The sequence below is a fragment of the Myodes glareolus genome, chromosome 11 (assembly GCF_982192425.1).
Source record: "Myodes glareolus chromosome 11, mMyoGla1.1, whole genome shotgun sequence".
NCBI classification, from domain to species: Eukaryota; Metazoa; Chordata; class Mammalia; order Rodentia; family Cricetidae; genus Myodes; species Myodes glareolus.
This window is the reverse complement of record NC_142036.1, coordinates 40177721-40192960: the sequence shown is the minus strand read 5'-3', so window position 1 is coordinate 40192960 and position 15240 is coordinate 40177721. Positions and strand designations below refer to the sequence as shown.

At 46.3% G+C, this 15240-nt stretch overlaps 1 protein-coding gene across 1 annotated transcript in view; it reads left to right on the top strand.

Moving 5' to 3' along the window:
• Flvcr2 (FLVCR choline and putative heme transporter 2) overlaps positions 1-14368 on the top strand; it is a 59622-nt gene extending 45254 nt beyond the window's left edge. Inside the window, exons 4-10 of the mRNA XM_048449222.3 lie at positions 4-71; positions 2326-2429; positions 5501-5611; positions 6766-6871; positions 7130-7241; positions 7727-7782; positions 12804-14368. Coding sequence (XP_048305179.1) covers positions 4-71; positions 2326-2429; positions 5501-5611; positions 6766-6871; positions 7130-7241; positions 7727-7782; positions 12804-12869 — 623 coding nt within the window. The 3' untranslated portion in view covers positions 12870-14368. The remainder of the gene's footprint in view (positions 1-3; positions 72-2325; positions 2430-5500; positions 5612-6765; positions 6872-7129; positions 7242-7726; positions 7783-12803) is intronic.
• The last annotated feature ends 872 nt before the right edge of the window (positions 14369-15240 follow it).

Below are 15240 nucleotides of genomic sequence, written 5' to 3'. Positions count from 1 at the left end.
CAGGTCTGAATGCTGGTGCCTTCTATGCCTTGTCCACACTGCTGAATCGCATGGTGATACTGCACTTCCCGGTAAGGCGGGTCCCCAGGCATGCAGGCAGGGGGACAGTAAGATTGTAAATCTGTCTCTTCAGAGGCTGGGGAGTGGCCCCTCTTGGGTCGAATTAGTTTTAGGTAGCCTCCGATGGTGGTGTGCTTACAGGGTTTGAAGGGAGATGGGCTGGATCGCAATTTAAGTTTTGGTGGTATTAACCTTTATCATAGCATGAATATGACAAGCTTGTTCTCATCTTAGACCTCTCTCTTTTCTGCAGAAGACATATAACCATATAATTACCTTTATTTTTGAGACAGGGTTTTCTCTGCATAGCCCTGGCTATCCTGGAACTCTTGAACTCACAGAGATCTGCCACCTCTGCCTCCTGAGTTTTGGGATAAAAGGTGTGTGCTATCACCTTCCAGCTTTTTTTTCTTTTTTTCTTTTTCTTTTTCTTTTCTTTCCTTTTCTTTTCCTTTCTTCCTTCCTTTCTTTCTTTCTTCCTTTTTTTTTTTGAGACAGTGTTCCATTACACAGGCTTGGCTGGCCTGAAGCTCACAGAGATCTGCCTGCCTCTGCCTCCCAAGTGCTAAGGTTAGAGGTGTGCATCACCATGCCCAGCTACAATGACCTTTCATAGGACTATTTTTTAAGAATAGAGAATAAGGGCTGGGAAGATGTCTCAGTGCTTAAGAGCACGAGGTATTCTTCCAGGGGACCTGGGTTCAATACTCAGAAGGCACACGGTGGCTCACAAACCACTTGTAATCTCAGTTCCAGGGCATTGGAAACCTTCTACTGGCCTCTGCAACTACTGGGCATGAGCGTGGGATACATATGTACATGCAGGCAAAAAGAAAAGAAAAGAAAGATGTATCTAAAACGACTAGAGAATAAGTAATGACACTTGTATATATGTCTGTGTATATTTATCATATGGACAAGGTTTAATTTTGAACTCAAATGTGTTCAGTTAAAGATTTTTTTTTAATTTTTACTCATTTTTATGTGTATGGGTATTTTGCCTGCATGAATGTCTATGTACCACACATGTGCTAATGTTCATGGAGACCAGAAGACGGCATCACGTCCCCTGAGAGTGGCATTACAGACTGTTGTGAGCTGCCATGTGGGTGCTAGAAATTGAACCCTGGCCTCTGGGAAGAGCAGTCAGCTCCTCCCGGCTCTTAACTACCGAGTCATCTCTCCAGCTCCAGCATATTATTTCTTCTTAATTTATTATTATCTTGTTACTGTTAGAGACAAGGTCTCTCTGTGTAGACCTGACTGTCCTGGAACCAGTTTAGAGTATTTTAGAACAATGTTTCCAGAAGCAGTAAATTGGCTATCAGGGAGAGCGATACTGAGTATCAGAGTCTGGAGCGCCAAGGCTGTGGATGACTCCCTTGCAGGGGTAGAGCCATCGTTGTTTGATGTTCCTGTTGTTTTCAGAGCTGGTTCTAAGATTGTGTCCTAGCTCTATCTTTACAGACATATGCCCGTGACCCTGGGCTAGCAGGTTAATCTCAGTGTGCCTCAGTTTCATATTATCAAATGAATACAAACTGACTCCTAACTGTGTGCTGGGGGTTATGAGAATTAAATAATAGTGTCAACAGGAGTGCCCAACATATTTTGACATTGCAAAATAATATTGTTATCTACAAATGTGTTAGGCCACATTCATAGCTATTCTTAGATGCATGATCACAGTTTAGACCCACTTGAAAAATAGAAGGATGAAATAAATATATGTGTTCTAGTTGATTTTCCTGTCTATAAAATGGAAACAATGATATAGGAGATTGAATTGCTGAAAGGATTAATTTTAAAATATCTGGGTTGAGCATAGTGGTGTACTCCTTTAATCCCAGCAGTTGGGAGGCAGAGATAGATAGATCTCTGTGAGATCAAAACCAGCATGGTCTACATAGCAAGTTTCAGTCCAGACATGGCTACATACTAAGACCCAATCTAAAAAAATTAAATAATATATGTTATACATTATTAATAAATAATATATAATATAATATTATTAAATTACACACACACACATACACACACACACACACACACACACACATACACACATACACATGACAGTGGTTCTAAGGACAAAATTTGGTTGATCATGTTACCCCAGCATACAGGATCATAAATACACAGCTGGGGTATTATTCTGTGGAAGAGCAACTATTCTAGAATTTTCTCCAGGTTGTTATCTGGGCTTGACATTTGCAGACTACTGGCTGTAATGATTTCCACTGGTGGTCTCTGTGGTTTGCCTAGGGTGAAGAAGTGAATGCTGGGAGAATTGGCTTGACCATTGTCATCGCAGGGATGGTTGGAGCTATGATCTCAGGCATCTGGCTGGATAAGTCCAAAACCTACAAGTGAGTAACTCTTTTTGGGTCAAGAACTGAGGCCCTCTGCTTTTGAAATGACACACTTATTGGGAGCATAGCCCAACAGCTTAGGCGGGCGGGGTAGCAGTTGGAGGTTTGAGCAGCCAAGCAGAGGAAAATAAGCTCCAACTTACTGTCTCTGAGTCTCAGTTTCCTCATTTACAAAGTGGAACCCTGTCCTCACTCTGAGGATCTTGGGAAGGACTGGGAACAGTGGACATGAAGGCTACCTTCGTCCTTCTCCCCATTCTATCTCCCTAAAGCCTTGTGGGAAGGAGAAGGGAAAAATAAATGTGAAAAAAACGTCCCAGCAGTTGGAAGTTTGTGGAAGCCCCAAGAGTGCAGAGCAGGTGATGTCACCATCCCATGCCCTTGGCTGCTCTGGGCAACTGAGCTTTCTGTGTTTTGCTTCAGTTTGCAGGGCATTTTAGCTTGCAATTTTTTTTATCTTGTTTGCAAATATCATGATGTGCCTTGGACCTGAATATCCAGTATAGTTTAAAGAACCCAGAGTGATCATAAAAGGTTTTAGTATATGCCAACCTAATCCTGGCCTATAAATACAAAATCCTGACACCCCCCTCTGCAGATGCCAATGTAGCAACAGGGTCTGCTTTGTAAAGCAAGCTGGGGGTTGGAATGGTGGCTCAATTGATAAGGTATATGCCATGTAAGCATGAGAGCCTGCATTGGAACCCCAGGCTGCACATAAAAGACACACATGGTGGCATGGTGTGCTTGTAATCTTCTGGGACTTTGTAGGTACCAGTTCATCATCCAGCCTTAATGGAATCCTCCAGAGACTAGATAGCTAGATAACATATGGTCTCCTAACTAACTTCTAACCTACACCCATGTGTTGAGAATCGAACTCAGGGCCTGTGTACGCTAGGCAAGTAATTGAGCTACATTGCTAGTTCTGTCTTTCCCTTCTGGTTGCGACTCTGTAGTGCTCCTCATGCCGAGGGTGTTCAGTAAACACTGGCTGCGGATCAGCTGCCAGGATGGTCCTGCTCTGGGGGTAGGCAGCACTCCAAGCTGCTTTGTCGAAGCCTTCGAAGTTCCCAGTGTCTGGAGGCGACAGACAGTGGTAGACCTGTTCTCTGCCACACAGACCCACTTCTGTGAGACTCTGGGCAGGTCAAGTCTCTAGCGGGTCTAGCCAAAGGCCAGCTGAGGCCCCTCCCAGGGATGTGGCTTCCAGGCTTACTACGATGAGGAGCCTGGCTCGGCTTAATTATTGCTGGCGAAGCTTGGCTGCCACTCTGTCTCTGTGTTTGTTAGCTGCTTGTTTCGGCCAGATACAAAAGCACTGAAGGCTGGCCACCCCCAGGCAAGAGGACAGCGGTGTCCCTTCTTCCAGGGCCTGTCCTGTAGCAGGAAAAGGGAGGGATTGGAATGTTGGCTTGGCAGGGTTGTGGGCAGCCAGAGGACTTAGAGGAATTAGAAAATACAGCAGAGGCCTGGTGAGACTCTTGCTTTGCCCTCTTCAGGAGTGGGACATGGCAAGTTCTTCGTGTCACTCCGTGTCCAGAGCCAGCTGTCGGTCAGTTCTCTTCCACTTTGTCAAACTCCTGGATTTGTCTACTCTGGCTTGGAGGCTAGAAACTAGACACTGGGGTCTGTTTATCTCAGGCTGGGATAGTTTTTGTTGTTGTTTTTAAATAGCCACTGAATGAAGGTAGAGTTGTAGTTAAACAAACACAGTAAAAAATTTTTTTAATTATCTGATGAACTTGTAGAATTACTGAGAATGACTCATATTCTTGAGTATACTTTCTGCAAGGTGGTGGGAATAGAGGGAGGAGAGCATTGGGGTGATGGGAGGAGTGGATCGGGGTGAAGGGAGGAGGTCCTTCATTCTCAGAACCTGGCAAAAATAGCATTTCTAGAGGCTACAGCTTTGACCTCTCCCCAAAATGTCACTGCATAGTAGATTATTATTGTGGTTGCAGCCTGAGATAGTGCCGATGCTTCAAACCTAGCTCAGGGTCAGCTCCTACCTTCTGCATGTACTCAGCCAGTGTACATGTACTTTAAACACATAACCAATCTCTGCTTCTTCATCGGTATTAGGGGTCGCCAGAGATTTCTTTGCAGGGTTGATCGCAGTCATAAACACATGTAAAGTAGGTAACAGCATCCGAGTTCCAAAAAAATTATGAGTGTGTTTGTTGGTGTCCCACTGTGTGCCTGACTTCAGAGGTGACATGTAAAGGTTTTGAGTGGTCACGTTTGAGTCCTGGTGCACATGGCAGAAGGACAGAAGGGTATGCCGAGGCGGCACCCTACCAGAAGTGATCCAGGGAGCAGAATGCAGGTCTGTTTGCAGGAATCAGGTTCATAAGAGTTCTGGGTGGCCCACACCCAGAAGGGAGTTGTGTGGAAGAGTGTGGGAGAGGCGAGCCTGACCTCAAACCCAGCACACAGGGAAAGACAGCAGGGAGTAGGCGGCGGCTTCTCCTATTGGCTTTGGAGTCAAACCCTTAGCTCGGAATTAGAGAACATTCTCTTTCAGCCGCCTTGCCTGGAGCAGAGTGGTTCAAATTCAACAGGAAAAACTGTGCAAGGGGCCACAGGAAGAACTTAACAGAGGGAGTTGGCAAGCCGGGCTACTGCCCAGCATTGCCATGGGGCTTTGGGACTTCACATGTAGCAAGCAAGTACATGCTTCACATAGAGCAAGCTTTAAAGTAGGCTTGACCTTTTTTGTTTTTGTTGGGAGACAGAAGAAGGACAGGGCTGTACTGTTCTTACCCATGGATGGGAACCAACAGGTTATTCTTGTGGAGAGAGTATGCAGAGAGAAGAATAACATCTACCTAGTCTTCTTCTTTGCAATATTGATCATGGTGTGGTTATGTATTGTAAATGGATAACTGTTGGATTAGTGTTCCTCACCTATGCAAAGATGCTTCTATGAAAGCAGATGTGCCAACATGCTGCAGAGAGCTGGAAACAGAGCAGATGTCCAGTAGATCCTCATGAAATGAGCATCATGGTAATGGGTGCTGTTAAAGTAGGGTCACGTGACTCGATGTCTTTGCATTTATCCATAGGGAGACGACGCTGGTGGTGTATATCATGACTCTGGTGGGCATGGTGGTGTACACATTCACCTTAAACCTGGAGCGTTTATGGGTAGTATTCATCACTGCTGGCACGCTGGGGTAAGTTTCACGTCTGACCTGCTGAGTTGGAAAACACAGCCCCTGGCCCCTAGAGTGACCCAAGATCCAATGCATGTCCACTGTGCAGCCTCCTCGCTGGCCTCAGGAGATGTGGAAATGGTGCCGAGGGGTCTTGTTAATTCTTGAGGCATAGGCCAGGCAGGTGGTGCACGCCTTGAATGCCAGCACCCAGGAGGCAGTGGCAGGGGGTTCTCTGTGAGTCTTAGGCCAGCCTAGTCTACAGAGCGAGTTTCAGTTCCCTACATAGCTATGTCTATGTAGAGACACTAGCTCTTAAAAACAAAACAAAACCGAGTCACCTCCGGTAGCTGGGCTGTCCTGCAGGAATGGAATGAAGCATGAACTATGCCCTTCAAGACATCTGGGATGCTAGGGAACTTAGTGGCCCCAGCCAGGGCTCAGTTTTACCACCAAGTGTTGTTAGAGCACAGGCATGGCACCTATGTTCTGAGCTTATGTCTCCTCATCTAAAGCGAAGATGAGTGTGGCCAACTTGATAGGGTGGTTGGAAGACATGAGAGAGGCCATGGTATGAAGACCCAAGGAAGCATGATGCAGGTGAAAGGAGTTAGAACGAGCATTTTCAGACATGTTGGGTGAGAAAAACACACAGAGCCACAGGCCTTTTGTAAGGCCTTTTTCTGGGCTCCACCTCTCAGTCATTTTCCTTCAGGCAGTGGGAGCTGTGAGAGCATGAGAGGTACCTGGTCCAGTCCTCAGCTGCCTCTTCTTGGGAAAGGAGGAAAAAGAACATCCTTCGGGGTCTCAGAGATCCACAGTGATGTAGCCCAGTGTCCAGGGACTTCCCCTTCTAACCCAGGGCCTGTGAACCGGGACCACATAGTCTCAACTGAAAGTGAAGCACACCAGGCACTCTTATCCCTTCCATAAATGCTAATGTGTCATTGCTGGCTAGAGGGAAGACCATGGAAGACATTAGAGACCCACCGAGCATGAGGCCTAGACATTTGCAGAGATCTCCCCATTTTGGTAGATCATCCCAGACCATCGTAGAAGATGGACTGCTGATCTGACGGGAAGAGAAAAGCAGGGGAGGGTCTCTCACGGGAAAGGTGGGCTCCCAATCTTGTTCTGGAGGTTCTCATCGCCTTGTTCTCTGGTCTGGACTTTAGCTTCTTCATGACTGGCTATCTGCCCCTGGGGTTTGAGTTTGCCGTGGAGCTCACGTACCCAGAATCTGAAGGCATGTCGTCCGGCCTCCTCAACGTGTCGGCACAGGTAGGGTCCTGTTTTCTTCTTGTTCCCTGCTTGGCTGTGCTTGTGTTACATTGCAGTTTTGTTGCTGTTGTTTCACCAAGACAAGGTCTCTCTGTGCAGTCATGGCTGTCCTGGAACTCAGAGATCCACCTGTCTCTGCCCGCTGAGTGTTGGATTAAAGGCGTGCACCACCTCCTCCCAACTAAGTATGGCATCTTAATCCTCCTGAAGGCCTAGTCAATTAAACCCTTGCTTCCTGCCTTCTGTATGTTCCTCCAGGTATTTGGGATCATCTTCACCATCTCCCAAGGCCAGATTATTGACAACTATGGAACAAAGCCTGGGAACATCTTCCTTTGTGTGTTCCTAGCCCTTGGATCAGCTCTCACTGGTGAGTGGGGGTCTGAGAGCAAGCTAAGGCTCAGACTATAAATGGGATATTGGCAGTTTGGGACCTGTGTCTTGCCTGATGTAGGGGACAGATGGAAGGGCTTGACAGATCTATTCTTGGGATCTCTATTTGCATGGGTGAGTGGCTGTTGGCATCAGAAGGCCCATGTTTGGTGTTGACGTCCACAGCTTGTACAAGTTGACGAGGTTTCGGAGGCCTCAGATCCTAATTTGCTGCTGGTGGTTAGCACAGTGTGTGTGATGGCCCCTAATTGGATGCCAGCATCATTACCAGCTTCTGCCTTTCAAGGGCACAGTGACCTGGGACCTTTGTAAGGTGGGTGCTAATGCCAGCTCCATCTTGATCTGAAGCAGGGTCGGGAGAGCTGTGATTCTTAGGAAAATGAGAGTCCCTTCTGCTGTATGAACTTAAGTAGTGGATTTGCTTGATGACTCCACCTTTGACACCCTTATTTTTGACCTCAGCTTTCATCAAGGCAGATCTTCGGAGACAGAGGGCAAACAAGGATGTTCCTGAGACTGTGAGTGTGTGGGAGCTTGGTGGGGATAGGCTCTGGGTCCTACGCCTTTGATGAGGATGTGGTGACCCAGATGGGGCCTCCCGGAGTTCTCAGAGAAACTGACTTTTATGGTGTCTGTGACACCAGCTCGCCGCTTACATACATGGCATCCAAAGAATTTCCTCATGGGTGTTCAGTATTGCTCCTCTTTCTTAGAATCTTCTCCCATTTTCTTTTCTAAATTCTTCAAAAGATTTATTTTTATTTATGTGTATGAGTATTTGCCTGCATATATATATATATATATATATATATATATATATATATATATATATGTTCCATGTGTATGCCTAGTGCCCACAGAGCTCAGAAGAGGGCTTCAGATCCCTTGGAACTGGAGTTGAAGGTAGTTCTGAGCCACCATGTGGGTGCTGGGAACCAAACCTGGGTCCTCTATAAGAGCAACCCATGCTCTTAACGACTGAGCTGTTTTGCCATCCCTTCTACTTTCAACCAGCCCCAGCCTCCTTGTTATGCCCCCCAGAGCATTATCATTGCTGGCATAAACTGCTAAGTAGCATCTAGTCTTGTGGTTCTGAACCAAGCCATGGGTCCTTGGCTTCACTGCTACCAGCTTGGAGTCAGTGACTAGCAAGGGGACACAGACACCAGGATTGACTGCTCTGGGACAGTGGTGGTGACAGCCTCTTAGGCAGAGATATGGGCACGGAGCCAGTGGGTTGCCAGAAGATTCTAAAAGGACAAGTCAAGAAGCAGAAGCTGGTGGCAGTGGAAGAGGAGGGTGGGACCAGGAGTATGTTCTACAACAGAGGAGTATTTTCCATCTACTCTAATCAGCTGGAAACCACTTTAAACAAAATGGTTAGATAGGCTCAAGTCTGAGTGGGGCTGGGGTAGCTCAGTAGCAGAGTGCTTACTCAGCATCTGCAGAGCATCACATGGGGGAGGCAGAGTCAAGTGAGGATGATAGGGATTGCAATTGTGGAAGTAAGGTTTTGTTCTATCTATCTATCTATCTACCTATCTACCTATCTATCTATCTATCGATCTATCTCTCCATCCTTTTTTTGACTTTCAACCAGGATATTTATATATCCTTTGTAAAAATAAAAATAAAAAACTGATAAAAGCATAGCAAATATACAAAGGTCTTAAAATCATGCTGTAATTCTATCATCTAGAAATACAACATTTACCACTTATGCACGTCCATGCAGTGCATATGTGTATATACACACTTTTGTCTTTTTCATGTACATGCATGCTTGCATGTGTGTGGGTGGTTATGTGCCTGCATGTGGAGGCCCAAGGTTGGCATTAGGAATTTTCCTTGGTCTTCTATATTGTACATTGAGGCGGAATCTCTAGCAGAACCCATAGCTCATGGATATAGCTAGTTTGGCTATCCTGATTATTCTGGAGAGTCTCTGTCTCCACCTGCTGAGTGCTAGAATTGCAAGTGGGTCACCAGGATCACCCAACCTTTGAGTGGGCTCTAAGGATATGAACTCATGTTCTCCTGCTTATCTGGATGATGCGTTTCCATTGAACCAGCCATCTCCAAGTCTTGTTTGTTTACAGTCATGATCTTATTATTTAATTGTGGCTGGTCTAGAATTTATTATGTAGCCTAGGCTGGCTTTAAACTCACACTTTAAAGCTTTTAAACTTTTAAACTCACACTACTTTAGCATTATGAATTCTGGGAATACAGGCATAAGCCACCATGACTGGCTTCTTTTCCTTCCTTTCCTCCTCCTCCTCCAATAGACTCTATTTTAATTACTGCAATACTCCAAGGCTACTGATCTTCTGTAATACACTTTTAATGACTCCACACTGTTCTTTTATACGAGTAAGCCTTGATTTCACAGCTTTTTGTTGTTGTTGCTGTTTGGACATGAAAATTATTTTTGATTGTTATAAGTAGTATTATAATTAGTGGCTGGTTAACTCGCTTGGTTTGAGTATTGTGTTATATTATAATGCAGGGGTCTCTGTGACCACTAGACTCCTACACTTGGCAGAGAAATGGTCTTCGGGAGGCAAGACAGCAGTTTTGGTTCAACATGACTAACTAGCAGGTGCTGCTACAGACTTGGGGAGTCTGACCCTGAGTAGTTTATTTCCGACTTATTTAAGCACAGCACAATTTGGTGCAAACTTTCCTGGCAATAAATAAGTCAGTCCCATGTATATAACAAAACATTCATAAATCTCCTCAGGGAACAAAGTAAGCTAAATAAAGGTTAGAGGTACATGTGACACCTTCCATAAAGATGGGTTCTATAAATTGACTGAGAAAAACAAGCTACTGATAAGGGTCTGGGGAGGATCCAGTGGGGTCAAAGGTCACCAGGCTATTAACCACGCCAGTGCCTAGCCTTCCAGATGGATCAGGTAATGCATTCCCTCCCTTTGGAGGGACAAACCTGTGTGTTTACCATTTCTGGTTCCTCTAGTGCTTTTCTGTGAGTACAAGGACCTATGTGCCTCCTACATTATAACAAATAGTATAGGGATTGATATGGTTTGCTGTGTGAAGTATACAGTATTTCCTGGAGAAATGGATCAGCTGTCAAGCAGTGCCTTGGACATTCAAGGCTATATGAGGATAATAAGTGAGAATCTTTAGTTCTTCACTGTTTGTCTTCTGATACCACATTCTAGAGTTGGCAGGCAGCCGATCGCGAGGGGAGGAGCCTACAATAGAGTGTTTGCTGGGAGACAGAAAGCCTAGGGTAGGAATGATGTTATCTAGACCAGTGTGAAGAGAAAAGGCCACCGTGAACCTGGGCATTCACTGTGTTATATGTAAGGAGACACAATGATTTAGGATATTTTGGCCAAGAAGTATATGACAAGGTGTTTGCAGCAAAACAAGATTTTTGGTGAAAAATTTTTAATTGGGACTGTAATCTTTGTGTTTGGTGACATGAGATGTGTTTAAGTTAGAAGGCAAAGGCAAAGCAAGAGTTATAAATAAATAAATGGTATTTATATACTACATATTAATATGTATCAATATTAATACTAAACATAGCCGATCATATTGTATTCCCAGTCCATTTACCAGTGCTATAACCCATGGACATGCATATATTTCATTTTCCACTCTATATGTTTGTTTAATATAGACAGGGCTAAGGCGATCACTCCAGTTAAGAGTACTGTTCACACAGAGGGCCCAAGTCTAATTCCCACCATCCATATATCAGGAAGCTCATCAGGTCCTGAACTCCAGCTTCAGGGGATCTGATGCCTTCTTCAGACCCTGCACTCACTTGACCTTTCTCTCTCTCTCTCTCTCTCTCTCTCTCTCTCTCTCTCTCTCTCTCTCTCTTTCACACACACACACACACACACACACACACACACACACACACACACACAATCTTAAAGACAAACTTCAGAACCAATCACACTCTAGGCCTTTCATCTGCAGATATGCCTATTTGTATCTTGTTTACTTTCTCAATTGTTAAACTTCACTCTTGTTGGAGTCAGATCCTTGGATATTTGCTCAGTTTTTCCAATCAAGTGGAGCTGTTGGTCCAGTCTCCTTGAGGATAGAATATTGAAGGCAGCACTGGATGGGCCTAGGTGCCTTAAGTTCCTGCAATGGGGCTCACCTGTGCTGCATCCCCATTTTGTATCCTTGTATCCTGGCCCTCACTGGCATCTGCAGCTTCTTGAAATTAAGGGGAGGTCAGAGTTATGCTGGGGCTGTCAGGAGGGAAGCTACAGTGGTCAGTGAACCGCTTTTCTGGAGCCCTGATCATGACACACCCCATGGCTGGCAGTGTAACTCAGAGACCTGGAGACAAACCCATTGTCAGAGCCCAGCAAGGACAGGGCATGCATCAGATCTGGCTGCATCTGCCCTTTCTCTACACCTGTGGGATGCACTGTTCAGATAACGAGAGAACTTATGGATGGAGCGAATAACTTGACCTTGACTGTGAAACTTTGGGTTTCCATTTTTCTCCCAGCACCTAGACAGCAGATGTGCCTCCATACGCCTAACCTATTTTTGATGGCAATTTTGAGGTGGTGGCTTCAGAGGAGGCAGGCATGTGTACATTGTGTGTGCCAAATGCGGAGAGTAACCTGGTCAGCTGTGAGTTGTCTGAATGAAGGTTACTAAAGGCTGAGGCAGAGCTGGTGCCAAAGGGCCTGCAAGATTGAGAATGAGAGGGCGGGGCTACTACAGCTGTGGCCCTTGTCATGGACGGGACCCAGGCATTCCTAGGGACAAAAGCATTATTTGTCCAGTTGGCATTAGCCTCTAGCTTGGCCCTGCATACACTCCCCTGGATCCTGAGCAGTGCTGGCTCTGTAGTGCTGTGTTCGAGGTTCTTTTGCCAATTAAAAGACAGCCAAATGCCCAAGTTGGCAATATGTACCAGGGACCCCACGGGAGAATTTCCAGGCCATGCTTAATCCCAAACCCACTTAACAAGTGTGATCCAGGAGACTTCCTGTAAGTGAATTCCACGCCATACCCTTCCCCAAAAAAGCCAAGTCCAAACTGGTTCCCTCCAAAAGCTGCTGTAGGGTTTTTCTCTTTGAATACATATAACCACATAGCCATTGAGTTCAGCTGTACAATTAAGCAGGGTGTCTTAAAATTGCTCGATGGCATCCATTTAATGGACATTATAATAATCCTTACTTCATCCTGGGGGCCACCTCCCAGTTGGGGCTAGCTGGAGGGTCTGAGGGAGTTGCCAGTCTGGAACCTGGAGCATGGGAGGTGAGTTTGGAACTGTCAGGACAGGATGTTGGCTCTACTCCCTCCAATGAGTGGTAACGGGGGGGGGGGGCGGTGTTTGGGGGGGGAACACACTCAGGTTGGGCTGCTTGCTTCCTTGTTCCTTTTATTTGCTCTGGGGGGACAGTAGGTGGCCTCTTGCCCTTGTACTCACAGTGGTCCATCACGGACAGGGATCTGTTTTAGCCAGGGTGGAGGAGATCTGTGTGTTTTAATCACAGGGCTTCCTGTTTTCTTTGCCTTCTAGAAAGTCCAAGAGGAGGAGAGCAATATCAGCAAGGCGCCCACCGTCGTGTCGGAGGCTCACCTCTGAGAGAGAGACAGAGAGAGGTGGCAGAGACTCAGGAACAGACACTCGCCTCTAGGTTCCATTTAGCTGTCCCTGCCAGCGCCTAGATCTCCATGGAGGAGCTTCTAGAGCAAGCAGCTGGAAGATTTGTGACTTGCAAGGCAGTGCCTCTGCCTGCTGGGCCCTACCTGAGAACCTGGCTGGTCTACTCAGGGAAAACCTCACCTCTCTCCAGATGCAGACTGGATTCTGGTCCCCTCTCCCTGTTAGGTCTCGGGGCTAGCATTGGGAGAGGCTGGTGGAGGGTGTTGGAGTCCATCCTGGCTTGATTCCTTGCCTTTTCTTATCCCTTCTCTCGTGGAGAACACTTTCAGAATTATCCTAAGAAAGCTTATTCAGGATATTAACTTTTTCTAATGTCTTAAGACTTAACCACACGAAGCCTGGTTCTTACTGAGAACGGGCAAGCTGCTCTGCCTGGGGGTCATGATGAGGAAGCACCATGGTACAGCCTCCATCAGAGCCCAGCGTTCCACAGAGGCAGCTCTTTCAGGACTCTTGACCTCAGCCCTCCCAGCCAAACACTGCAGTCTCTTCCCACCTTCTTTCCTGACAGTCAAAGAGACAAAACAGCAATAAACCAGACAAAACCTCTCTTGTATCCCTGAAGGAGCAAATGACTGGAGAGGGCTCCCTGCCTAGGTGTGTGTGGGGCTCTGGGTTAGGATGGGAAGGTGCTTTCCTACAAAAGAGGTGCTTGCCCAGGGATTCCAGTGTCCCAGGCTACTCAATATTTTTATTGGATATTGCACTGGGAAATGCTGCCATCAACCATGGCTCTAACCTTTGTTAAAAGTTAGTCTCATTGACTCTACTCTGACATCCAAGGCTGTCTCTGAGGAAAGAGGCAGAAGGCGGCTCTTAAAACAGACATGATGTCTGTTTCAGGTAAACATAATCCTGTGGATGCTTGGGACAGTATTTGCACAACCAAACCCTCTCCCTGCCTCTGCTAGCAAAATCTGCCAGATATTTTAAATTGAGAAAGACTTCTTGTAAATCCAGTTGACCTCCTTCCTCCCCCAGTCTGCTGGTAACAGCATGGCTTTTGTAGTGTCTCCTCCAAGAGAAACTGGCAACTGATTTCTCCTGCGCCTTGAACAATTCTGGTCAAGACCATTGCATCATCTGGCCTTGGCCATGGCCTTAGCATTCCAGAATAGCCAGATTGCCTGCAATATCGGGGTGCCAGGCCAGAGGGGATTCACTTGTGTGCACATACATGCGTATTTGTGTGTTCTGTGTAGACCTGAGCGGCAGACAGGAGGAAAGCAGTGTGGTGGAGGGTTAGGGATGGAAGAGAGAGGTAGGTGCCTTACTTTCTGTCAAGAGAAAGGAGTACTTTTTTCAACTGTTCAAAATGGACATGTTTACTCAATCCACTTATTTAAAAAAAAACCCACAATTTATATTTCTTGTTTATAATACCAGATATTTTTAAAGCAATAAAGATTTTCAAAGTGGTTTGCCTTGTCATTTGGCAAGGTAGTGGCAGCTCTGGGCAGTCCCACAAAGTTATCACACTTTTTTGAGACTGTCTGGGGGGGACGACTGGGGGTGAGGGGCAGGGCTTGGGGCCAGAACATCTGTGTCCTTTGTTGAAAAGGGTGTAACATCCTGTTGGACTTTTTAACAGACTTTAAAGGTTCCTGACCGCCTACACAGAAGATGTAACTCAGTGGTCAACCTGTGACCCTGACTTTCCCTCTACTGTGTACAAGCCGGAATGTGCTCCTCCCCAGGAGAAAGGCCCACTGTTGTCCTTGGCTCTGCCTCAAAGGGCAGCTGAAGTGTTTTGTTTGATCGCCCCAGACCCACACCAGCTTGCTCTGGCTGGTGTCCACAGCTTAGCTCCAGCATTGGCAGCTTGGTGACTTTCTCAGGGACAGTCTTCCCTGCTCTTCTTTACATTGGTTACCAGGTTCTCAGCTGTCACTTTTTCTGCCTGTTTCTTGCCTTGAGAAGTGCCCCACGCCCGTGACAGTCAGGCACTCTTTCTTACCCATCTTATCTGGAGAAACAGTGTTCCACTAGATGTGCATGCGAGAGGGACTGAGCCTGACTCTTAAATTGTCTTCTTAAAACAGTGAGCAGGGGAAGATAATTCTTCCGATTGAGCTGGCTTTCCAGTGTCATGGGGATCCGAGGTCCGGAACCGCATTCTTTTTTGGCAATATAAATGAAGCCAGCCTGAATCGGAAAGCCAGAGCTGTGCAAAGCTGAAAGAATTGCAGTAAAAGGGAGCTGGAGACCCGACCAAACACCAGCGCACCCCAGTACATCTTTTGGGCTACAACGGCCATGCCATCTTTACCCTTCAGTCATTTAAGGCAAA